The sequence below is a fragment of the Capra hircus genome, chromosome 4 (assembly GCF_001704415.2).
Source record: "Capra hircus breed San Clemente chromosome 4, ASM170441v1, whole genome shotgun sequence".
In the NCBI taxonomy this organism is placed as follows: Eukaryota; Metazoa; Chordata; class Mammalia; order Artiodactyla; family Bovidae; genus Capra; species Capra hircus.
The window spans coordinates 114,420,435-114,446,485 of record NC_030811.1 but is presented as its reverse complement, the minus strand read 5'-3'; the positions used below and the strand labels follow the sequence as shown (position 1 = coordinate 114,446,485).

Sequence of the window (26,051 nt, the reverse complement as noted above, 5' to 3'; positions counted from 1 at the left end):
AAATACTGAGTTTATTTCTAAACAATTAAGTAGGAACAAGCAATGTAATTTACACACGAAATGATTTACACATGAAATGTAAAATGAGGCCTTCATGATGGACACTACTTACATCAATCGCCTCACATGTAAATGATCTGTGTAAGTGAGTAGTGGTTTGGGAAGACCTTCTGTGCAAGTCATCTATTAGCAGTTGTATTTTATCCCATATATTTCACATTCATGAATTCAGGTGCAGTCAGATCTCTGTCTGTAAGGAGCTTTGCCTTGTGTCATTTCATAACCATGGTTATGATCATTATAACCGTGAGAAGGACCAGGCTCTGAAACACAGCAGGAAGCTATTGTGTTCAAAGGCTGAATTCGAATCACACTCTTGTCTGTGTCCTAAACGTCTTTCTATTCTCAAGACAGCAACTTATTTTGTACAACATGTACTCTTCTTTTTTCTACTTCTTTTACTCAGCATTGTGACCTTGAGATATATCTGTGCTGTAGCATACCATTCCTTTTTGATCATATTCCATTGGATAGACATGCTGCAGTTTGTGTATTCATTTACTTACTTATGGACATTTGGGTTGTTTCTAGTTTGGGGCTGTTACCCATAAAGCTGCAATGAAAACTCGGGGACACAAAAAAGAAACCAATTTGCAGACACTTCCTGCTGCTCCATCCCGCCTACACAGCACCTTCTCCTCACCATCCGGCAGAATGTCCACCTACTTGGGAATGCCAATATACTTTTCTTAAATCTGGTTTCTACACATGTTTCTGTCCTGTGCTGCCAGAAAAGGCCGGTGGCCCAGGTGAGAAGTCAAAGATGCCTTGTGTCACGTGAATTCTCCTGTCTGACTAACAACCAGCATTATATTTCCAATCAGGAACTTTGTCCTGGGGTTGCTGGCATGGAAGCCATGAAAGCCCACTAATTCTACGCTGAATGCAGATGCCTCTGCCAGAACAGAAGAATGAGAGACCATGAAAATCCTAGTAAAATATCCCAAGAAATTGTAACGTTTTCATAAATGTGATTAATTTATGCATGAAGAGATGTCAGCCCAGACCTTTCTCAACTAAAATCATTCAACCTGAAATAAACTCTTCTCTTTATTTCATCCATCAGCAGAGAGATCCTCTTTATTTTTCTAACTGTTGTACTGTTGGATTCTGCAAAGTAAGATTAACATGAAAACAAAGAGAAACACTGAAATCTGGGGCTTCCCTCTCCCTTCCCCTTTCCTGCTCCCCCATCCTCTCCTTTCTTCAAATCTCTGTAAGCTCCAGGGCCCCTTGAATTCCTCCAGGCGCACTGGCCGAGAGTACAGTGCTACTCCCAGCCTGCAGTCAGCTGCTAGCTAGATTCAGCACAACTCAAGAGCCAGGGCTGAGTCCCTGTCACATCGGGATAGTTATAGCAACTGAGCTGGTACAAAATGCTGCACAGGTTCAATAAATATTGACTGAGTCAAGAAAAAAGCGGAAAGACACAAGAGCTGAAATTAACTTGCACAGTATGTGAGAAACAGAAAAAAATGAAATCTACAGCTTTGCTTCAGAAAGGGCTGGTCACCACCTGGTAAGGAGCTCAGAGGATTAGATGCCCACACACAAGGCAAAGGGAAGACAGATCCTTCTATTACGAGGGAGCAAGATTTGGATTACATGCCTAATCCACAAACGGAAGAGAAGATACAGACGTTAGACTGATATAAACCCAAAAATGGAGACTTACAGAAAGGATCCGACAGTGCATAGAGGGATGTACGGAAATTGGGCCCCTAAACCCACAGCCTGACAGCAGTAAGCAAATCCTGGAGATTCTGGAGCAATCCAGTCCTGCACATGGGAAGCAGGTGTCTCACCGTGCTCTGCCTGTTACATCTCTCCTAGCTGGTCTCTTCTGTGTGTCACGGTTTCCTGCTGCTGCTGCTGCCAAGTCGCTTCAGTCGTGTCCAACTCTGCGACCCCATCCCTGGGATTCTCCAGGCAAGAACACTGGAGTGGGTTGCCATTTCCTTCTCCAATGCAGAAAAGTGAAAGTGAAGTTGCTCAGTCGAATCTGACTCTTCACGACCCCATGGACTGTAGCCCACCAGGCTCCTCCATCCATTGGATTTTCCAGGCAAGAGTACTGGAGTGGGATGCCATTGCCTTCTCCTATAAATAGCTAAAACTTATATGGCATATCTGAGGACTCATACTCTGACAAGCTAGAACCAAGACTGCTGGGAGAAATACCAATGATTTCAGATATGCAGATGATACCACTCATTGGTAGAAAGTGAAGAAGAACTAAAGAGCCTCTTGATGACGATGAAAGAGAGAGTGAAAAAGCTGGTTTGAAACTCAACATTCTAAAAAGTAAGGTCATGGCATCCAGTCCCATCACTTCATGACAAATAGAAAGTGGAAAAGTGGAAACAGTGATAGAATATTTTCTTGGCCTCCAAAATCACTGTGGACAGTGACTGGAGCCATGAAATTAGAAGATGATTGCTCTTTGGAAGGGAATCTATGACAAACCTACATAGCGTATTCAAAAGCAGAGACATCACTTTGCTGACAAAGGTCTGTATAGTCAAATCTAGCATTTTTCCAGTAGTCATATATGGATGTGAGAGTTGGACCATAAAAAAGGCTGAACGCTGAAGAATTGATACTTTCAAATTGTGGTGCAGCAGAAGACTCTAGAGAGTCCCTTGGACTGCACAGACATCAAACCAGTCCATCCTAAAGGAAATCAACCCCGAATATTCATTGGAAGGACTGATGCTGAAGATACAATATTTTGGCTACATGATGCTGAGAGCTGACTCATTGGAAAAGACTTTGATGATGGGGAAGACTGAAGGTAAGAGGAGAAGAGGGCGGCAGAGGATGACACGGTTAGATAGCATCGCTGCTCAATGGACGTGAATTTGAGCAAACTCTGGGAGATAGTGGAGGACAGAGTGCAGACTCAGACACAACTTAGCAACCAAACACCAACAAACATACTCTCTTACCCAATGGACCAACTTCAAATCCAAATATGGAAGTTACCAGATGTGGACACACCCACCCTGCAGACTGGGGATTATGCAGGCATGGGTCCTGGGACAGAAAGACAGGAACAGGCTGCCCAGGACCTACCACCAAATCCTCCACCTCCACTGGCTGATCCTAGAGGCTCCCCACCTAACAGAATCCTGTATCTCACAGAGAAATACAAAGACATGCCAAAGTCATTCACCTCAGTGCCCAGTCTGCAGACAATGGCAGGTGCCAACCGAGCTGTAGGCATGTTACAACTCCTAAAGGCAAAGCTGTCCCTAGGGGTTGAAGGGAGAGGAGAGAGCACAGACTGGAATGGGGGTAAGTCAGCTGTAGAGAAGGCGGCAGGCAGAGAAGGGGCCCCATCCAGGCAGGGAGGATGTCTCATTGCCCCACAGTTCCCTCCTGGGGCCAAGAACCTACCCTAAAGAGACTCAGAAATCTGACCTGGTGAGAACAAACATTTCCTACCATCAGCAGAACTAAAAGAACTGTTCTGAAACTAAAGAACAAGAACTCAGTGTTGGTGCATCTGAGTTTTATTTCTATATTAGTCATTCAGTCGTGTCCGACTCTTTTGTGACTCCATGGACTATAGACTGTCAGAGTCCTCTGTCCATGGGATTTTCCAAGAAAGGATACTGGAGTGGGTTGCCATTGCCTTCTCCAGGGGATCTTCCCAACCCAGGGATATACTATGACTTTGTTTGGTTAATTATTCTGATAATCTCCAATTAAGGAACAAGTTGCCATGCAGGGATATGTACAAATTTTAACATTTTTTTTTCAGGAGCAGTTTTTCAATAGTTTCAAAATAAAAATTAAAGTAAGTGATTTCAAGTTTAAGTTACTATATCACTTTCTCATTTCATTTTTTTTTATCTGCAAAACAACAATCTAAATTAAAGTTTTGAAATAAAATTTTCTTAACAAAAGAGAATTCCTCTGTTTACATATTATCTTTTCTCTCCCCCCGCCCCGAATGGATAGTAACTTCTTTAATAACCACTCTTTACTTTTCTAATGTTATATTTTCATAGGATAAAGTTATTTTAAGAAAAAATTTAATGTGATAAAAGTAAATGTTATCGAAACTAAAAAAAAAAAAAAGAGAGAGAGAGAAAGAAAGAGAGAAAGAAATAAGAGGCAGGAGCTAAAATTGCCCTTCCCTAAAAGCAGTCTAGGCTTGGCCCTGGATGACAGCATCCTCCCAAAGCCACTGTCACACTTCTGTCACCAGATGGCGAGAGTGTCCTTTCTAGTTGCTAAGTGTCTTCCCAAAAGCGCCCAGAGTCACACTTGTGAGCAGGATGCACTTAAGGGGAATCAAAAAGTCCCTGCTACTTAAACCCCAGGTCTCATCAGCTTCTGATGGCTGGGAGCTGGGTTATTTTGGAGCTGGAGGAAAAGGCAGGAGCAAAGCTTTCCAACCCTGCTTTTGTATGGAGTGACCACACACCCGCAGGGCTGATGAACAGCCAAGAAACCTGCTTAGCAAGTCAGAGCAGTGGCTGGAACTGAGGGTCTGGTCAGGGCACTGGGCCATTCAGGTATCAGCTTCATGAGTATGTCCTGGGCCATTCTTCCTACTCTGACCAGTATCTCCTGACTCTCAGCAAGAAGCCTGAAAAATGCTATGCGGGTCCCAGCTTTCTCTTCAACAATCACTTTGGACTGAATCCTTTCCCAACCTTACTACAGGTTCCACACCTGAAACTGTCTTAAATTGGAGCAAGGCCTCACTAAGCAGAGGCCTTCCTGGGACATGGGGGCACCAACCAGCAGCCTGCATCTCCCAGGCTCCGAGCACTCTCTGAGCTCCACCCCTGTCCATCAGGGCCACAGGGGGGGGCCCACTCCCTATAAGGCTCTCTGTCCTCCCCCTACCACAAGGACAGCGGCTCTGGAGTGAAATGAATCTGATCCACAGCCAGCTTCCAGCCACCACACTAACAAATGGTCCCTCGTAGCTACAGCAAGCGGCTGCTTCCTCTGCCTTTAGAGATTTTTGTTTTGTTCTTTTTGTCTTTCCCCTGGCTGTCAGAGAATGGATTTGCACACAAAGGGACTTAATTAAGAACTGTCCCCAGGAGCTGTCAGTTTCCAGTCTCAAGAAGAACACAACTTCACCCACCACACACACACACACACACACGCACATACACATACACACAGCAGATGAACAGAACAACAGTCTGACAACCCGACAAGGCCCTGCTTTCTTTGCAGGCACCAAAGACTGACTTTTTCTCCTTTATAGTTTACCTTGAAGCAGGACCCTCTGTCTAACATCTTTCAAAACTTCCTGTGAATAAGTCCTTTGGATAAATTTGGATCATGCAGGAACTCATTTGGAAGGGGGAAAAATGTGGACAGTGTTTACATGGTGTATTTCACCTGGTGGCAAGCAGTGAAATCATTGGGATGAGAATGAAGAAAGCTGTTTCTTCTGAGATGAAGATCCAGACCTGGTGAATGTCCTGGAAGGGTTCCGATCTGACAGATCACACAGTCAAATAAGATGCAGCAAAAAACCTGCTGGCCTCCTGTTAAGACCTGAACATTTGTAAAGTCATATGGTTAAAATTCATACGGTGAAGCTTTCACCCACAGCGTGATGGTCTCTGGAGGTAGAACCTGTGGGAGGTCATAAGGGTAAGATGAGGCCAAGTTCATGAGGGTGAGGCCCTTAGGGTGGGGTTAGTGTCCTCCTGTGAGAGGAGGACGGCCCTCTCTCTACCATGTGAGGACATGGTGAGAAGGTGGCCGTGTACAAAACAAAGCAAGCAGAATCAGACCCTGCAGGCACCTCAATCTTGGCCTTCAAGTCTCCGGAACCAGGAGAAGCAAACTTCTGTTGTTTCAGGCACCCAGTCCCATGTATTTCACTCTAGCAGCCTGAGCTAAGACACCACCTGCACCCCTATTTCCGCAGTGGAGAGAGTTGTGTGTCCATGTGGACCCAGCCATGGCCTCCAGCTCTTGGCTTGCTGCAAACAGAGCTGGCAGAGTGGAGGCGGGGCCAACAAGGTCTGGAGTGACCCCAGGGCCACAGGCAGCCAGGCTCAGAGCCCCAGCCTGGACCCCACTCCCAGTAGGGAGGGCCCCTCTCCTTCTACTTGGGATCACGGGGGTTGGTGAGATTTTGATGGAGCAGCTTTAATACTTTACCTATTCACAGATTTCTAAAATTAAGACTTTAATAGATGGGACATGAGCGCAACTGGGCATGATCACCCACTCGGGCCAAATGGCGGGAAAAGGCCAGGGGAGACGTTCTGTTAAAGCCAAACTCCTTCTGAGACCTCCCTGATTGTTCAGTGGTTAGGACTCAGTGCTTCCACTGCCAGGAAGCACTAAGAGCCTTAAGTTGAGTGGTACAACCGAAAAAATTTGAAAAGCCCAACTCCTTTTAAATAATGAGAGACTCTAAACTCTTTTGTTTTGGAATTAGCACAAAGGTTAAAGATAAGTAATCCTTAGGAGAAAGAAGCAATAAAATGAATGGGCTTCCCTGGTGGCTCAGTGGTAAAGAATCTGCCTACAATGCATGAAACGCAAGGGACATTGGTTTGATCCCTGGGTCATGAAGATCTCCTGGAGAAAGAAATGGCAACCCACTCTGGTATTCTTGCCAGGAAAAATCTCATGGACAGAGGAGCCTGGTGGGCTACAGTCCATGGGGTCACAAACAGTTGGACATGACTGAAGCCACTGAGCATGCACAGCCTTCCTTTAATATACAAATGACAAAAACTAAGTGTCTTCCAAGAGCAGGCTTTTAAAAGGTGGGTGTGAGATGTGATGAGAGGACTGGTTTCCTTGGGGATACAAGTTCAGAAATGAGGCAGTGAACTGGTGATAACAGGGAATGGCGGGGACTCTGGCAAATGGAGAAAGCACTTAACACACTGAAGCCCATATGTGTATCCCTTCCTAACACACGGACACGTACACATTTCGAAAGCAAACAAAACCACGCTGCTTTCCTTCATCATTCTTCACTTGGGATGGAAGTAATAATGCTTAAACGCTAAACGGGGAGAGATGAAGACCTCCAGAGGAGAGCTGACTCAGTGGAGCTGGAGGGAACATGGGTCACAATCCCCAACTAGAAAGTGGCCACGTGGACACATCTGAGGTTGGAGCCTGGCTCCCAGCAGCCTGCCTCAGCTGTCAATCACCCAGCAAGTGCTGGACCACGGGCTGAGCCTGGAGCACAGGCATCCTCAGCTCACACCTTGGCCCCTGCACTTCCCCTTGAAGCTCAGCCTCTTCCACAGCATCCTGCAGCTACAACAGGCCAGCCCAGCGGTTTCTCCAGTTAATGAAGTCCGTTACCATGGGGCTCACTCACAAGAAAGGGACCATCTCTGAGCTCAGACACCTCCCTGAGAGCCGACCATTCAATTGTGCCAGTGGCCCCTCACTGTTAGCCCCGGAGCAAGATGAGCTTACTTCCTCGGCTCCCTGGAGGGCACAGGAAGCCTGAGGGGAACTCTGTTGCCAGCGGGAGGTGACCTGAGCCAGTGGTTGACAGCACAGTTTATCCCTCAGGCCACTGGCGCTCCCTGCTCCTCACAGGCCCAGGCAAAGGCAGCAGGCTTGTCAGAATTCTTTCTCTTCCTGCCTCCCAGACTCTGATGTTTCTGCAAGTGTGACATGACTGAGCTACTGGCCAGTGGAGGCAAAGGTGCTCCGGGCAGCCCTGCTCCCCATGGGAATAGACGGCCAACATCCTGGCCACCCAGCTTCCCTGCACTGGGGCCTGGGGGACAGAGATGCCCCTACGACAGCACCCACCGGCGGGGAGCCCTGTGTCCCCAGAACATAACTGGCAACAATTCAGAGTGTGACCAGGCCTAAAACTATGGCTCCTGACATCCCAACAGGGATGAATAAATATGAGTCCTGGCTTGTTGAAATGAACTTTATTTGTTTCAAGCCTTTTGAAACCAAACTATGTAGATAGATTTTGGGGAAAAAAACTCGCAGAATTTAAAAGTAAAATGCAAGTAACAATTTTTTTTTTTTTTATGATTTTGTGACATGGACCATTATTAAAGTCTTTTTTTGAATGTGTTAAAACATTGCCACTGTTTTATGTTTTGGTTTAGAGGCCACAAGGCATGTGCAATCTGAGCCCCCCAACCAGAAATCAAACGGGTGCTCCCTGAGGTGAAAGGCGAAGTGTTAACCCTGGACCACCAGGGAAGTCCCCAGGGAATTTTTAAAGTTGGACCAGGGAAATGTAAACGATTGTACCATGCCAACCTCCAACGAAAGCAGAGACACAAGACAGAAGGTCCAACATCTCTAGGAGAGTGTGTGTTACGACTTATTTCTGAGCTGCCTCAGGCGCAGAAGGGCCATATCACTAAGAAGTGGCATCACTAGCTGTGGTTTTATACCATGTGTGTGTATGTATATATATATGTGTGTATATATGTACCTGCTGCTGCTAAGTTGCTTCAGTTGTGTCCGACTCTGTGCGACCCCATAGATGGCAGTCCACCAGGCTCCCCATCCCTGGGATTCTCCAGGCAAGAACACTGGAGTGGGTTGCCATTTCCTTCTCCAATGCGTGAAAGTGAAAAGTGAAAGTGAAGTCACTCAGTCGTGTCCAACTCTTCGCGACCCCACGGACATATATATATATATATACATATATATACTTAAATATATTATGTAGTGTGTGTGAGTGTCAGTCGCTCAGTTGAGTCTGACTCTTTGTGACCTCTCAGACTATAGCCCACCAGGTTACTCTGTCAATGGAACTGTCCAGGCAACAATACTGGAGTCGGTAGCTATTCCCTTCTCCAGGGGATCCTCCCAACCCAGAGATCAAACCCATGTCTCCTGCATTGAAGGTGGATTCTTTACTGTCTGAGCCACCAGCTTTTGTTGTTCAGTTGCTCCGTCGTGTCTGACTCTTTGTGACCCCATGGACTGCAGCACGCCAGGCTTCCCTGCCCATCGCTGTTTCCCAGAGCTTGCTCAAACTCATACCCATCGAACTGGTAATGCCATCCAACCATCTCATCCTCTGTTGTCCCCTTTTCCTCCTGCCTTCAATCCTTCCCAGGATCAGGGTATTATTTCAATGAGTTAGCTCTTTGTATCTGTTGGCCAAAGTATTGGAGTTTTAGCTTCAGTGTCAGTCCTTCCAATGAATATTCAGGGTTGATTTCCTTTTGATCGACTGGTTTGATCACCTTGCTGTCCAACAGACTCTCAAGAACCTTCTCCAGCACTACAGTTCGAAAGCATCAATTCTTTGGTGAAGCTCGTACAATGTTATGTACACTTAATGTATAAGTGTGTGTATAAATATATACACATGCATATATCTTTCCTTAGCTTTATTGGGATTCCTGAACCAGGAAATAGGGGTCTTTCAATGAGAAAGTCTCCAGCACTATCTCTTCCTTTTCGCACATTCTCTGCTACCTGTCTCAAAATTCTAACTGCACGAATGTTACCTTCTCGCTCAATCCTCCATGTCCCCAAGCACGTCTTTCCTACATTCCACCTGTGCCCCTGCGTTTCATTCCGGGCCACTGCCTCAAGTCCACCCCCAGGTTCACTAGATTATCTCAGAACCTGCATCTATCATCCTGCCAAACTCTCCCCTTGAAGATCAGTTCTAATGACTCTAGCCTTCCTTTACAGAGGTTCTATCTGATTCCTTCCCAAAGCTGATGAGTACTTTGGATATAGTGATATTATTTACCCATCTATTTTATTCCCGCATTTATTTCTGTAGGCATAAAAAATAATTCTCATTTATATCCTGACATCTGGGTCTGATCTGACTGCTTTTGGCTCAGCTGCTCTTTCTCCTTATGTGTTATTGTTATTTTGACATCATATTCCTTGGAACTGTATTTGCGGGGAGTCCCTGAGGCCAGAGAGTGTTTGTCTCTGCCCAATACCTGTGGGCACTGCCAGTCTGGGGACCCTTTAAATGAAAATATTCCACGAAGATTATCCAGAGTACTCAGGGAAGCATGACCATCCACATCCACAGGAGGGGACGTGCAACTGCTGACCGTGAGCCCCAGCTCTGCCCACACTGAGGCTGTCCAGGGCTGTGTCTGCACTGCCCTCCTGCAGGACAGACTCTTCTGAGGAGCCTGCTTTTATGAGACACGTTCTGATCTGACTTTCTCCACCTGTGGTCCTGGGCTTGCCACGTGTCCCAGCCTGGCCATAAGTGCCAAGCGTCCAGGTCCCAGGCATCAGAGATATCTCTCAGCCAGCCACCCCTGAAGCCAGCCGCCCCTCTGGCTGACTTTCCTCTCTACATTAATTTCTCTGTGAGTGTGTGTGTGTGTGTGTGTGTGTGTGTGTGTGTCTTTTTGCCATTTCTGCTGTGCTTTTAAGAAGATGTGCTTTATTGTATGAGATCCAAGATTTCATGACTTTTATAAAAACAGTGGGTTTTCAGGCTATAATTCTTCCATATTCTCAGGCAAAATCACCTCTGCCATGATCGGAAATGCACAGAGCCTTAATTTTCCAACGCTCTGTTTTTCCACGGGCCAGGCCTCCCTGAGAACTCACAGGGCCACGGGCAGATGCCTGACATCATCGCTTTCTGCATCCATTCGAAAGGCACTCTGTGTCCTGGCCGCACCCCAGTGCCCGGCAGAAATAGAAAGAGAAGTGAAATCCAGCTGGCAGGATCTCAGCCTTGGAACAGATAAGCAGCAAGAAGGATTTCCGGCTACGTGGTCAGAACCATGCCATGAAGGATGGCTACAGGGGCTGCAGACTTGAGTGGAAAACTGGGTCCTTTACTCAAGCTCACAACTGTTCTATTTGAAACAGGCTTGGTCTTTCCCCCCGAAATCGGCCCCAGGAGTCCTCTGCCATTTTAAGGCAAACCATCAACAGCCGTGGGGTCTGAATGAGTGGCCTCCACCTACTTGCCCGGCAGACACCCCGTGCCCCATGACCAACCTCTGGGCACATCTCTCTCTACAAGGTCCCGGCACTTTGTCACCGTATCACCGGGATCTAGGCCAATGCCTGCAAAGATTTATTCAAAAAAGTATTTTTGAATAAATAAATGCAAGAATGAATTTTCTGTTGGGATGTATCAGATCCGAGGAGGAACTATTTATGGGAACACACAGCCCCCTAGGGTCACCTTCTAACAATGAGGACCTTCTTCATGGGCCATCCTCCTGGAGACCAAGTGCCTCATTGGAGGCAGGACCACTCCTGAGATGCTCACCCCCCCCAGGCCACATGAGCAGCAGGCTTTTGCTCTACTATTTGTACAGAGCTCTGTGGGTTCTCCCATCTCTCACCTCCTTCCTATAACATGAGAGACAAGCAGGATCCTCGCTACAGTTTCCTACCAGCTGATAAAGAGGCTCTGTTGCCTGGGCTTCCCAGTTGGTGCAGTGGTAAAGCATCTGCCTGCCAATGCAGAAGACACGGGTTCGATCCCTGGGTTCCTCCCTGGGAAGATCCTCTGGAGGAGGAAATGGTAACCAACTGCAGTAGCCTTGCCTGGAAAATTGCATGGACAGAGGAGCCTAGCAGGCTGCAGTCCATGGGGTTGCAAAGAGTATGGGATCACAAAGGGTATGGGATCACAAAGAGTTTGGGATCACAAAGAGTTGGTCATGACTGAGTGACTGAGCATGCATGATTATCACCCTTGGGCATAGAACAAGGGCTCACTAGAGACTAACTCTCCATGCCAACTGAAGGACAAGTCTGGAGAGGGTGGCTAGGGTCCCTGAGCCGCCTCTGATGCAGGCTGGCTTGTTTGGTCTTGAAGAAGTTACTGGTTTTATATGGTGACACCTCTTCACTTGTGAACAGACAGCATCACAAAGCCACATGACTGTAGGACCATGGGAAAGTCAGGCTAGGGGGGTGATGGTCTCCTGGGGAGCCAATGCCCTTCTCAAGGAGCAGCTTGGCCCTGGCAGATGGCTACCATCTGGGACTCCCCCTGTTCTCATGACAAACTGGCAACTGAAGTATCTGTATGAACCTCTCACTTGTTAAATGTCTGCTCCAGTGACACAAACAGCTGATGCTCTGCGAGCCAAGCAGAGCACTCCCTGGGCCAGGGCTGGCTGTCAGGCCATCAGTCTGTACCCAATGGCCTGACGACCTTTGAGGTCCTCCCCCCTGGCCAAGATCTGGAACCTACTGGAACCTTCCTCTTTGCCCTCAGGGAGCTCCTGGGGCTCAGAGCTCATGTTCTCCTTACAACTCAAGATTTCATACTTTGAAGCCCACAGATGCTCATTTTGTTCCCTATGGCTTTGTCCCCTATGTTATAAGTGAAACATAACACACATCCTCATAAACGCAACCAAATTCATTCAGTGTTTACCAGGCCCGTATAAGCCTTTCCTTTTCCAGGTACCAGAAATTCTCCCAGCCACACACAAAATGCCCCTCCACCCCCTGGGATCAGGAAGATAAGGGGGCAGGGCGGGAAGGAAAGGTCCAACAGACCAGGACTCAGATCCTGCGCCCCAACACCCTGTTACTAGCTTGATGACTTTCATCAAGTTACTTACCTGTTTTGAAACTTAGTTTTCTCTCCTTAAAGAAAATACCACCAACTCGTCAGTCTGTTGTGTAAATCACAACCCCAAAATATAAAACATATAAGCCCTGGATAAATGTAGGTTTTCTTCTTCTTGTCATAAAAGACTAAACTTTTAGGTTAGCAGATACTGGTCCTGTCTGAAACGTCTGTAAGACAACTGGTCCATGCCAAAAGGCCCTTAAAATTTGGTCCTGTTCAAAGAATCCATGCCAAATGATTTGGGATAGGACCAAACAGCAGGTACTTTTTCCTTTTCTAATGAATACAGTTGATTTACAATTCTGTGTCAGTTTCTGATATACAGCAAAGTGATTCAGTTTTGTATATATATAAATATCTATATATGTACATATAACTTTTTCAGATTCTTTTCCATCACTGGTTATTACAAGATACTGAATATAGTTTCCTGGGCTATACAGTAAAGCTCTTGTTAAATAACTATTTTATATTTAGTAGTGAAGAAGGCTGAGTGCCAAAGAATTGATGCTTTTGAACTGTGGTGTTGGAGAAGACTCTTGAGAGTCCCTTGGACTGCAAGGAGATCCAACCAGTCCATTCTGAAGGAGATCAGCCCTGGGATTTCTTTGGAAGGAATGATGCTGAAGCCGAAACTCCAGTACTTTGGCCACTTCATGCAAAGAGTTGACTCATTGGAAAAAACTCTGATGCTGGGAGGGATTGGGGGCAGGAGGAGAAGGGGATGACAGAGGATGAGATGGCTGGATGGCATCACTGACTCGATGGATGTGAGTCTGAGTGAACTCCGGAAACTGTTAATAGACAGGGAGGCCTGGCGTGCTGCGATTCATGGGGTCGCAGAGAGTCGGACACGACTGAGCAACTCAACTGAACTGAACTGAATGTGTATTTGTTAATCCAAAACTCATAAATTATCCCTTCCCCAGCCTTCCCCATTGGTAACCATAAGCTTATTTTCTAAGTCTTTGAGTTTATTTCTCTTTTGTAAATAAGTTCATTTGTATCATTATTTTGGGGATTCCACATATAAATGATATCAATATCATATGATATTTGTATTTCTTTGTCTGACCTTCACCTAGTGTGATAATCTCTAGGTCCATGCATGTTGCTTCAAGGACCTCTTGGCATGGAGCAAATATCTTTTGAAAGTTTTGGACTGGACCCAGTGATCATGCAGATATCAAGGACATTTTGGCATAGATTGAACATCTTATGGACCAGAGTTTTTAGGAAAGTTTGGATATGAACAACTGTCCTACAGGAACTTTCATAGTACCTATCTCATATGTGCATACAAAGTACCATGTGGACCAGGTAAAAAAAGCAGTCAGTCACATTAAGTTTCTTCTACCTGAGTTAGGGACACATCGAAAGATCTAGAGAAACCATATGTACTCTCCTTGCTTTAAAAATAAAATTGTTACCACTTAAATGGCTTTAGACAGAAAGGCAGAAACTAAGAAGTCCAGAATTCATCAAATCTTACTAGGAACCAAAACAAACTCAGCGGTAGCAACAGCACACACGTGATATTGACTTCCGTAAAAGAACGTCCACTTTACACAACTCAGTTCACTTTCTTTTGCAAAGGAAAACAATAATGGTATTATTTTGACTTAAATAGCATCAGTAGAAAGAATATAAATCCTATTAGGCTGAAAAACATGGAGAATTGTGTCTTTTTCCTTCTTGGCACTTTCTCATAATTGCATTACAGATCTGTTGAGATGATGCTTTTGATTCCAAATTTCATGTAGGTTGTTTTCCATTAATAAACTCCTAGAAAGGAGATTTTGTAACAAGTCAGATGCTGAGGCCCCAGGAAAGCCATGTAACTCAGCGGTCCCCAATCATCTCACCCGTGACTCCCTCATCCACTGATTTCCTGTCCAACTTTCCCCGTGCTTTGAAAGACAGCCTAGCAAGGAGCACATATCAATAATTCATTTTCTCTTTTCTTCAAACGCTTATACAATTGCCAATCAGAGCTCCTGATCTGCCATAATAACCAGTGTGGATACACAGAACTGATGTCATTCCAACAAAAGCAAAGTGAAAGTTCAGTTCTCCCGAGTGGCCTTATCTAGTGGAGTCACACATTCCATGAGATTCTGCGAAACAGTGAAACAAATTTGCAGACCCCAATTCTGTCCCCACAGTCCCCCAGAAATCAGGATTCCCAGGAGGAGAACAAGTTCTTCTGTTGCTCAAAATGGAGGCATTTTTTAATGAAAGAGTTTCAAATTTGACTTGCTGCTGGTCTGCATGGAAGTTCTCAGGGGCAAATTTAAAAGTGAGGCCTTCACATGACACAAGCACCCACTGACTTAAGTAGCACGATAATCCCGAAAATGGTGCTCCGACTGGAACAGACACCGAGTCATCGTGATCTGCGTGGGCAGCTTCATCAAGTTTTATTTATGTTTCTCAGGCATTTTTTGTGCGACCTGTCCCTCTGTGCCTTTTCTATGAATTCATTCTTCCAGTCACTCTTGCTGATGCATCCTTGTACCACCGCACTCTTTACACCTCCCTGGACCCAAGCCTATGAGGTCAGCTCTCATCACTGACACCCAGTGTTACAGGCTGGACTAGGTCCCCTCCCAGATTCAGACGTTGAAATCCTAAACCCAAGAGCTCAGCATGTGACTGTACTTAGAGACAAGGTCTTGACAGAGGCCGTCAAGGTGAAATAAGATCATACGAGTGGGCCCTAATCCAGGATGAGTGGTGTCCTTATAGGAAGAGGAGATCAGGGCAAGATACACACAGAGGGATGAGCGGGGACTCGGGAAGACAGCCATCCACACGCCCGCCCAGGAGGGAGGCCCCGGGGGAAACAGCCCCACCCACTCCTCGATCTTGGACTCCCAGCCTTCAGGGCTGTAAGACAACTTCTACTGTCGAAGCCACCAGGTCTGGGGCATTTTGTTAAGCAAACGGAATAGTGCTCATGTATGAAAAACACAAACCAAGAGACAGACTTCCTTGTTCAAAGTTGGAGACTTGTTGGTGTAAGAACAGGATACTAGGTATGATTTGAGAGGCAATGGAAGGCATTCTAGCAGTAACTATGTTTTTCTCTGGATATACAAATGAAATTGCAAACACCCCCGGCGGGATGAGGGTATTACTCTAAGTATTATTAGCAGCTCAATGTTATTTCATTGAAAAATGAGGTCATCAGCTAACATCTGCCCAAGATCAACTAGGCTGTAAGGAATGAGGGTTTTAAAGAGGTAAAGAGCCTGGAGAGAAGGGAAGAGACAGACTGAAGTACAGAGAAAACTGGGCAGAGAGTGAAAGTGAGCAGGACTCTGTGGGGCCCTCCCTGGTACAAAAACCTTTCTGTGTTTTATGTCTCCTTTGTAGGACAAAGATTTTAGCCTCTAAGACCTTCCCTGAGCTCCAAAGGGCAGAGTGAAACATCAGTAATTAGGGGCATGAAGAATGCAAAAAGAAACAGTAGTGCAGATGGAGGAGGGCCCCAGATCCTCCTGGGGCATGGACACAGACCTCTGATATATATCTTTGAATTCCTTTGCAGGAACTAAGGCACCCACCCTCCTGGGCAACGGTAACTTCAGGCTGAGCACAAAATTCCTGGAGCACCGCCCTGTGACCTCACTACCAACCAATCAGAGGAGGGTTACATACCCAGCAGCCTACCTCCCAAATTTTGCCAGTAAAATCTTGTCTGAACCCCCTCTCCCTCCCCATGCTCCTTGCATTGTTGTTATTGCTGTTCAGTCACTCAGTCATGTCTAATTCTGTGCGACCCCAGGGACTGCAGCATGCCAGGCTTCCCTGTCCTTCACTATCTCCCGGAGCTTGCTCAAACTCACGTCCATTGAGTCAGCGATGCCATCCAACCATCTCATCCTCATCTCATCCCCTTCTCCTCTTGCCTTCAACCTTTCCCAGCATCAGAATCTTTTCTAATGAGTCAGCTCTTAGCATCAGGTGGCCACAGTATTGGAGCTTCAGCTTCAGCATCAATCCTTCCAATGAATATTCAGGGTTGATTTCCTTTAGGATTGACTAGTTTGATCTTCTTGCAGTCCAAGGGACTCGAAAGAGTCTTCTCCAACACCATAGTTCAAAAGCATCAGTCTTTTGGCACTCAGCTTTCTTTATGGTCCAACTCTCACATCCATATATGGCCCTGCAATAAATACACCTTTATCTGCTCCAAACTCTGAGGTGTCAGTTGATTTGGCTTCAGTGTGCAGCTGGCACAGTGACTGCAGATAGGCCCCCAGAACGGAGACTCACGGGAGGGCTGGGAGGAGTGATGTCTGCCTGGGGCTGCCTACACATCACAGGCACAGGATCAGTTCTGCCAAACTCCCAGCCTCCATCAGTAATCTCTCTCTCAGAAAGTAGAGCAGAGACTACCACAGCGCCTGCATGCCTCAGGGCAAGCGGACCAGAACCAGCCTCCCTTTCACCTCCAATTTTGCCATGGTCAGCAGTGTTTCATGCGTGACCCTTGAGACCACAACCTCCACTGAACTGCACTTTTCTCAGAGAAGCCCCCCAGAGCTTCAGATATAAAATGCTTTCCTTTTCTGTTTTCTCTGCTATGTAACCTGCAAGCCCTGGAGGACCTCCTGGAAGCCCAGTGGGCCCAGAGCAGGCATGGGGGCAAACCCCATGGACTCACGGCTGACCCCATGCGCTTACTTGCTCAGTTGTGTCTGACTCTTTGTGACCCCATGGACTGTGTCGCCTAGTAGGCTCCTCTCTTCATGGGATTCTCCAGGCAAGAATACTCGAGTGGGTAACCATTCCCTTCTCCACAGGATCTTCCTGAGCCAGGGACTGAACTCAGGTCTCCTGCATTGCAGGTGGATTCTTTACCAATGAGCCCCCACAGCTGACCCTAAGCCCTTCTAAGCTCAACCTCCCAACACCCCTGACAAAGCCTGCATCCTTTTGGTCTTGGAAGGAAACCTGCACAAAGCTGCACTAAATCAGGGAAATACCTAGAAATGTTCCTGATACTAACAGAAATGAACAAGCGTGATACACACAGTGAAAGCCTTACGCAACTGTACATGTCATAGGAGCAGGAACGCAGTGGAAATTTTGCAGCAGCTGCTCGACCCTCATGCATGCGTCATCCTAGCAGCTGGTAATGACTGGATGCAAGTTAAGAGTGAAGTGTCACTTGAAGATGAAAGATGCACTTAATGCTCTAAAAATGGCTTTATTAATATTTTGATTCTTCCCGAGATAATCATCTCTCCAAACCCCCTTTTCTTGCTAAAATCTCCCATCTGCAGACTGGGAAACACATTCCATTTCACTTGTTCATTCTCATGCTTAGTCGTGTCTGACTCTTTGCGACCCTATGGATTGGAGCCCTCCAGGCTCCTCTGTCCATGGGATTTCCCAGACAAGAATTCTAGAGTGGGTTGCCATTTCCTCCTCCAGGGGATCTTCCAGGCCCAGGCATCAAACTTGAGTCTCCTGCATTGCAGGCAGATTCTTTACCAGCTGAGCCATCAGGGTAGGCACTAATTTTTGGAAATAGGAATCCAACAGGAGAATCCCCCAACAACCATATACACAGACAGTCCATGGCATCCAGCATTTAGCAATGAATAACTCAAACAGATTTGAATTCTTCCTTCTGCCTGTGATGGCTGCTCTGTGACCTGTTTGAGCTTCTGAGGTCAAAATGTTAGTAATTCCTCAGCCCAGCTCATGGGATACATAAGAAATGATTATGTTACCACACATAGTGCAGACAGTAAATACTATTAATAAAAAACTAACTCCTTGTCTTTGATCTTATAACACTTTCAATGAACTTGAAACTCCAGCGAATTGTTTGGCTACAGCTCCATTCTGGCCAACACAGAAAGTGGCTCCTTTGGGTCCCACCAGCTCCCAGGGCCAGCTTTGCTTCTGCACTTCCGGGCTGCACCCAAAACTTCTGGAGAGTCATCTGTCTGGCTCTTCAGTCCTCTAGGAGAATTTGGAGAGCAGAGTTCCTGACTGCTATTGTATGGGCAGGGCCTGGTACCCATAAAGTTCTCCTCAAAGTTGTCTGGTCCTCCAAAGGGCCGAAGCCAAGAATTGTCTTCAACATGTTTGCCTGGAGTTAGACCCTGAATGTCAGGTGGTTAGAACTCCAGGGAGCCTTCAGGAATGGCTAGCCTTACTTTACAGATGAGAGGAAAGAGTATTTCTACAGCGCTCAGGAATTCATTCCTGAAACTCACTACCTGCTGTCACACCCTGGCCACATTCTCAGTCTGTAGATCTCAGAGGCTCTGTTCTGGAGACCCTGGAGGAGATTCCTCCCCATCTGCCTCCTCACTCAGCTTTGGGGGCCGGAGGTCCCAGGACACCCTCTGCTGCCCAGGAAAACTCTGGCATGCCAAGTCAACCAGCCAAGTCCAGGCAGGTCAGAGGCTGAGCCAACCCTGGGGGGCTGGAAAGGCTGAGCAGGGGTGCGGGTGGTCTGCCAGGGCTGCTAGTGAAGAAGCTGGGCTCTGGGCAAGTTAGCCTAGCTTGAGGTTTAACTACCTTAGTATAGGTGAAAATGCAGCCTGGGGGTATGACATTACTGTAGGCATTCAGGAAATAGCGCTACTAACATCATGACCAGTACTCACCTAAAATAAAACCATTTTAAGAACCATAACCTGGACTTATTTTTGCCATGGACCATGTTTTGTCATCCAATCAGCAAGAATTTTGTTTTGTTTTAATTTCTAGAACATCTGCCTGATACCCAGCACATAATCCAGGGAAACGGCTTATTTATATGAATAGTCTCCCTTAATGAACTATTAACTGAAGAATGCATCCCAAACAGCAAGGTAAATTGCCCCGTGTTTGAAAACAGGGTGTACATTTCAGCAGCAACACTTTTAACTCCGGAGCAGCCAATTAAGGGTAGCAGCGCAGCCTGTTTTTTCGCTTGGGCTTTGGTGCCACGGGCTTTACTCTAAGGAAACCCTTTTGGAGCAAACGCATGTCAGCTGGGCACGTGGCTTTCAAAAATTACCTCTGCACTGAAAAAGAGAGGGGACACAGGCACAGCGCCGTCCACCTCTGAGAACCACAGGGCGCCTCTTCTCCAAAGTGGGGGCGAGGAGCCAGCTCACCGGCTCCTGGGACGTGCAAAGCCGCCCGGGCGCTGGCCTCTTACCACGAACTCCTCCAGCGTCTGGTAGGTCTTGCCCCGGAACTCGCAGTAGTTCCTCCTCTCCTTGCACTGCGGGCAGCACTGGCTGGTGTCAACGTGGATGCAGCGCGGGTGCAGCCGCGGGCACTCGGGCTGTGCACACAGCGGCCCCTCCTCGGTGCACAAGCACGGGCAGGCCGAGGGCCCCGGAGCAAACTTCTCCCCGATCGCGTACACGAAGCCGCTCTCGTCCACGCAGCCCTTGCCCCGGTAATCCGGGTACGCGTACTCCTCCGGCGGCTCGGGCGTGGGCTCCGACTCCAGACCCGCCACGTCCTGGGCGGCGGCGGCCGGGGGCTCTTCGTGCGGGGTGTCCCCGCGGGGCCGCCCCTGCAGGTCCCCGGCCCCGGCGCCCCCGCCCTGGGCGGCCCAGGCCTGCTTCTGCCTGCTCCACGCCTCCCGGCCGGCCAGCCCGCGGCCGCTCTTGCCCTTCCAGTCCCGGCCGCCGCCGCCGCCCTCGTCCCTCGCCGGGCGCCCGAGCTCGCTCATCCGCCCCGGGCCGTCCCGAGACGCGTGCTCGCGCTTCTCCTGGCCCGGCCGCTCCGGCGCCTGGGCCAGCTTCTCCAGCGGGATCCTCGGGCTGCACAGGGCCACCATCAGGCAGCAGGTGAGCAGGAGGGAACTGGACAGCGCGCCAACTGCCATCGCAGTGGAGCTGGGCATTCCCTACCGCGTCCCGGCGGGCGGGCGGGCGGGGAGCGCGGCCGAGGGGCGAGTCGCATTCACAGCCCGGGGGCGCGCCGCCGCCAGCCGGGAGCCGCCGTCCCTGCGGAGAGAACAGCAGCACAGCTGAGCCCCGCGGCCCGCGCGCGCCCGGTCCCCGCCCGGCCCCGAGCCGCCCGACCCCGAGGCTCCCTAGATGGACTCGCCGGACCGCGAGGGCAGGGGCTGCATTCCCGGCGCCGCCGGGGGTCCTACAGATCTGACTGCGGGCCTGGACACGGAAGCGAGTCCCAGAAAAACACCGACCCGCAGTGTGCCCCCTGTAGTCGTTATTAGTGGGTGGTGGAGCGGTGGGGCTGCAGCGAGCTGGGCCCGCGCCCCCTGCAAGGCTCGGATGGAGCCACATAACTCCAGCGCCTGGCGCCCCTCTTCAGGTCCCGGCCACACTTCCCCAGGGGTCGCGCAGTGAAGAATTCCGCAGTGGAGTGGACGGTGAAGACTGCAGAAAAATAAGAGGGAAACCCTTCCTCGCTTGCCTGAGGGTGTTTGGGGAAGAGGGGAGGGAAAGAAGGGAAGAAACCTTGCAGGGCCCGGTGATTCATCTGAAAAACTTTTCAAACGCCGCCAGTGCGGGGCGCAGAAGCCCCTTCTCCGCCCTCCAGCTCAGACCCCGCTGCCGGGGGAAGGTCCCCGACTATCCCCTAGCCCAGCCCCAGTTCCCGGCTGCGGGTGGGAGATTCCGCAGGCTTCTCTTCCTCCGCCAGCCACGCGGCAGCGGCTCAGCGACTCCGGGCGCAGACCAGAGACCCCCGTGTCAGCCGCAGCGCGCAGTCTCCTAATTTCTTTGACCCTGGAGGGGGTCGTGGCGGTGGAGCAGGAGGGCCCGGCAGATTGAAGGTGTGCGGTGGAGAAGGCTGGAGGTGCAGGGCGGGGGCGAACGCCCCTCAGTCTCCAGGTCTCCGAAAACCTCTCTGGTTCCCAAACTTTCTGTGGCCCAAAGGGGCCGACAGAACCCTAGACTAGACGCTGCAGGGTACTGGCCGCCCAGCCTCTCTCCACCTAGCCGTCCAACTCCCCAAATCTGTGCGCCCCGGAGTGGCTTCCTCCGCCTCCCCGCCCTCTTCCAGTAAGCAGGGCTCCTCTGTGCCCTCTGCTCATTTCCAGCCCCAGCCCGGTGGACCTCAGCCCGGGCGATCACCCATATTTACAAACTTGGGATCTGGGGTGGGGGACTCCTCCTGAGCAGCAAGGGAGGCGGAAGGGCGCCCGGGGGCGCGGACACCCAGCATGCATCCTCATCCCCGAGGGCGGGCGCCCAGCCTACATACATGAGCGCAGGGCGCCGGCCGGACGCCGGGCTCGCGGCGGGCTCAGGGGCAGCAGCGGCGGGCACGGACCCTGGGCGCCGGGGCCCATCCTCCGGCCGGCGAGGACCCGGAGCGGAGCGCACCGCCGAGAGCTCAGCCCCACCTGCGCGCGCTCCGCCCGGCGCGTGCACTCGGCTAGGGCGTCTCCGCGGTCTGGCTCGTCGCGCCGGCGGCCGGGAGCCGGGGCCCCAACTCGCGTCAGTTTCTGCGCCGCCTTCCGCCGCTCATCCTCCGTTTGGTCCCAGCGTCTCCGCCACGAATCGCGCCCCGGGGCGCCGCAACTCGTTCTTGCTCTTCTCGGGCAGGCGCGGAGAGCTCCCCGGACCAGGCACCCGGGAGGCTGGGGCGTCCGCAGCACGTAGGAGGCAGAAGAGACGCCCGGAGCGCGGCGGGCGGGCTACGGGCCCCGAGGCTGGAGTGAGAGCCCTCGCTCCCGCCTCCCCTGCCGCAGCCGCCTCCCGCCCCGCGCGCTCCCCGCCCTCCTCTGCGGCCGGGGTTTGGGAGGCGTCGCCGTGGCGGCCCGAGCTCCCCGGCGGCTGCAAGACCTCCCGCCCCGCCGCCCGCCTCGCGGCGGAGACCCACCTGTCAGTCTCCCGCGCAGCCGCCTCCCCACCTCCGCCGCCGGCTGCCATCCTCCAGCCTTGTCATTCACCTTCCGCTGGACCTTCCATCTGGGCTTTTCCCTCTCCTTTATTCTTCCCTTTAATTCCTTCCTTCCTAATTGGCCCCCTCCGGCTTTCCTCCCCGCGGACAGCCTGGTCTTGCGACTGTTGAAAAACCCGAACCAAACTGTGTTCAGTATGGAATTCGAAGGCCGTGTTAGCTTAGCAGGTTTTTTTTTTTTTTTTTTTTTTTTTTTTTTTTTTTTTTACTTCTCTCTTTGAATTCAGAAACCCAGAAGTATAGAGGTGTAAGAGTCAGAAACCCATAACTGCGTGCAGTGTCCTTTCAGACTCTGCCAAGCTCTCTTCTCTACTGCCCAGCCCCACCCCGCTCCCTCTGCCTCCCCTTTCCTGGGTGACGACGGACTCCTGTCACCGAATAGAAACATCTGCCAGGTTAACTTCGCTGGAATGCTAAGCTGTCCAGCAGAAGCCTGTGTGGTTCAGACTTTTTTTTCACTCTGATCTTGCTCAATGAACATGCTACTTTTCTTGGATAGGAAAAGGAGGGAGAAAAGGAAACTGTTCAAATTAACCCCTAAAATGAAATTTTTTGTAGAGATGTCTATTCCCAGTCAGTGGTTCTTACTGTGTCATCTTAAAATCACTGACAATACTCAGATGTATAAACACATAACCTTTATCCTACAAGGCCAGGCCTTGGCCTGGGGATGGGTGTTTGAGAGCAATTGCTTTCCTCCTCCACAGGAGATGTGGCTGGATCCGTGGGTCAGGAAGATCCCCTGGAGGAGGAAATGGCAACCCACTCCAGTATTCTTGCCTGGAGAATCTCATGGACAGAGCAGCCTGGTAGGCTACAGTCCATAGAGTCCCAAAGAATTGGATGTGCCTGGGCAACTAAGCACGCAAAGCACCCACCTCTTGATAATGAACAAACCATTTGAATGAACTGTGGAAGGGCCCTCTCCCAGCCACAGAAAGACTGGGCAGAAGAAGTTTCTCCTGATTCACCTAAGCAACCTTCCACCACAGCCAACCCCGCACCAAAAACAAAAAAAAAAAAAAAAGAGAGAAAAGATAAACAGTTGGGTGGAGCGTTTCAATGTCCAGAAAGATTTAAGCCCTTCTGCCTTTGCATCCTGTCACTTCAAGAGACTGGTCACACTGGCCTGTGGGACTGAGCAACCTGGCCACCCAATCATTTCACATCATGTTTGTCTTTGTTTTAATACCAAGGAATCTCAGATAGCTACATTGGCGTAACCCCTAGTAGATGTGACTAAGAAGAATAAAACTTTAATGGTACGTGCAAAAGATTCTACTTCTAGCTAATAAGTTGGTTGGGGGTCCGATGGAGGGAATCATGAAACCTCTTCTGATCTCACCTCAGTCACAGAGCCCTTGAATCAGAAGGCTTTGTGCCTCCGTGTGTGGGCACAGTGGAGAGCTGTGTCAAAGAGGCCTGATAAAATGAGGGATTAATTACACTGCCCAGTGTCCCAACACTACCTCATGGCAGGCGACTCTCAGGGGTGCTGTTGGAGGGCCGATGAGATGAGGGGAGAAGCCGTTTAGAAGGATTTCTGTCCTTAGTGGAGAACAATGTCTGCGCCACCTTGATTAGCTGGGAAATTCAAGGCAATACCTGGGAAATAAAGGGGAATCTGATTCCCCTTTTCTTTCTCTCTTTCTTTCTTCCCTTCTCCTCCCTCCCCCTTCCTCCTTCCCGCTCTCTCCCTCCCTCTCTTTCTTCCTTCCTCATTTTTTTTTCTTCCTTCCTTCCATCCTTTCTTTTATCTGAGTTCTTCTCAGGTTGCAAAGTAGGAGGGAGCGGCAGAAAGATTTCTGGCTGTGGAATAAGGTGACAAGGTCTTATCGGGTCCTACTCAGGGCAGTTTTGTGACCTCAGACAGTTCACCTGCTGTCTCAGAGTCACCATTTCTGGTCTTTAAAACGAAGAAGAAGTGGAAGAAGAAAAAAGCATCTCTGAGTAGGTAGCAACCCCAAAGAGCTCTGGGACCATGGCATGTTTCTGCACCCCGACCTGTTGTAACTGACTTTATTAGTCTTAGACCAACCAACAGAAGACTTGAGTCTGTGAGTGTGCCCACAGCCCCCAGGCCCATCCTGAGCAGCAGGCAAGGCGGGCGGGTCCAGGCCAAGTTCAGAGTTGCCGCGTCCTCAGTTTTTCTGTCTCCTGAGGTATAACTCGTTTACTTTCCTTTTCATCAAGGTTTGTTTCTGGCTGACACAGGCCTTGTGGCCGCAGACTGTCTTAGCTCTGGGGTGTCTGCACATACCTTTGAAAAGGCGGCTTATTAAACTAGGGGCTCTTGCTGGACTTGATTCATCTTCGCGTGCCTTCAGCCCCGGAAGTACATGTGGAGGGAGGGGTGGGGAAAGCTGGGAGAGCCGTGCTTGCGACTCACACAGTCCTGGGCATGCGCACAGCCGTCTCATTCATTCCTTGCGGCACGCCTGGGACACCATTACTGCTCGCCATTGGGGAGCTGTGAGCTGGCTAAGGTCCCGACTCACAGGGCAGAAGCCAGGGGACTCTGGAGCCTCCGACTCTAACTCCAGGGCTGCTGGGCCAGCACCACCTTGGTGGTGCTCTGCCCGTGACTTAACTGTCCATGTCATGCGGACTTCTCAACCTCCCAATCCAGCCGATCCCTCATGACTTTGCATCCCAGGTCCTACTCTCCTGAGAGCACACAGTGGCAGAGGGGATGGGAGGGATCAGAGCGGGCTGTGTGCCCTGTGGTCAGTTCCAGGGACGTCCTAGTGGTCACATGTGTAGATCAGGCCAAACTAACCTACCCTAGGGGCTCAGTGTGTTTCTGCGGAGGAATCAGGGACAGAGTGATACCTGCGTAACTGAAGGACGGTAACTCCTTCCAGGAAAGAATTAGACCAGATGCACTGGAATGGAGGTGTATTCGGAGATAAAGTGGCGAGTGATGTCATGAAGCTTGGGTCTGCTCCCAACTCCTCTAGAGGGATGAGACAGGGTCATTTGCGGGACTCGAGGGGGAAGAGGTGGTGTCTGTGGCTTGAGATTAGAAAAGAGACTATGGGATGAGGTTACATGCGTATGTGCCAGTCACTGCAGTTGAGTCCAACTCTTTCCTACGCTGTGGGCTATAGCCCGTCAGGCTCCCCTGTCTATGGGATTCTCCAGGCAAGAATACTGGTGTGGGTTGCCATGCCCTCATCCAGGGGATCTTCCCAACCCAGGGATGGAACCCTCATCTCTTATGTCTCCTTCAATGGCGAGTGGGTTCTTTATCACTAGTGCACGTGGGAAGCCCATGGGATGAGTTTAGTATGAACAAACAAACAGCCATGGTACAGAGGGTCTGATGGAGACTAGAAAGTGGATGCCTGGGGGCCTAGCATCTTGTGCATTTTCTCCACAAGCAGAGAATTGGGGTGCAGGGAGAGCTTCTCCAGAGGTGGCCGTGGATGGCAGGGTGCTGCCAGCACTACCAGCCTTACTGGGAGGGGATGCAGTCATTTCTGTGGGAAGGAGAGCCTTCTGGAAACTCCCGTTCCAGTAAAGATGGGGCAGAAAATGCAGAGCT

General features: G+C 49.7%; 1 protein-coding gene across 2 annotated transcripts in view; it reads right to left on the bottom strand.

The window, feature by feature from the left end:
- Positions 1–22,708, bottom strand: part of VWC2 (von Willebrand factor C domain containing 2) — a 124,493-nt gene extending 101,785 nt beyond the window's left edge. The window contains exons 1-2 of one of the 2 annotated variants that reach the window (XM_018047448.1): positions 22,424–22,708; positions 19,776–20,577 (exon numbers count right to left, since the gene is read on the bottom strand). In XM_018047448.1, coding sequence (XP_017902937.1) covers positions 19,776–20,474 — 699 coding nt within the window. In that variant the 5' untranslated portion in view covers positions 20,475–20,577; positions 22,424–22,708. Of the gene's footprint in view, positions 1–19,775; positions 20,578–21,802; positions 22,255–22,423 lie in introns of those variants that run through there. The other variant, XM_018047449.1, reaches the window with a different exon arrangement.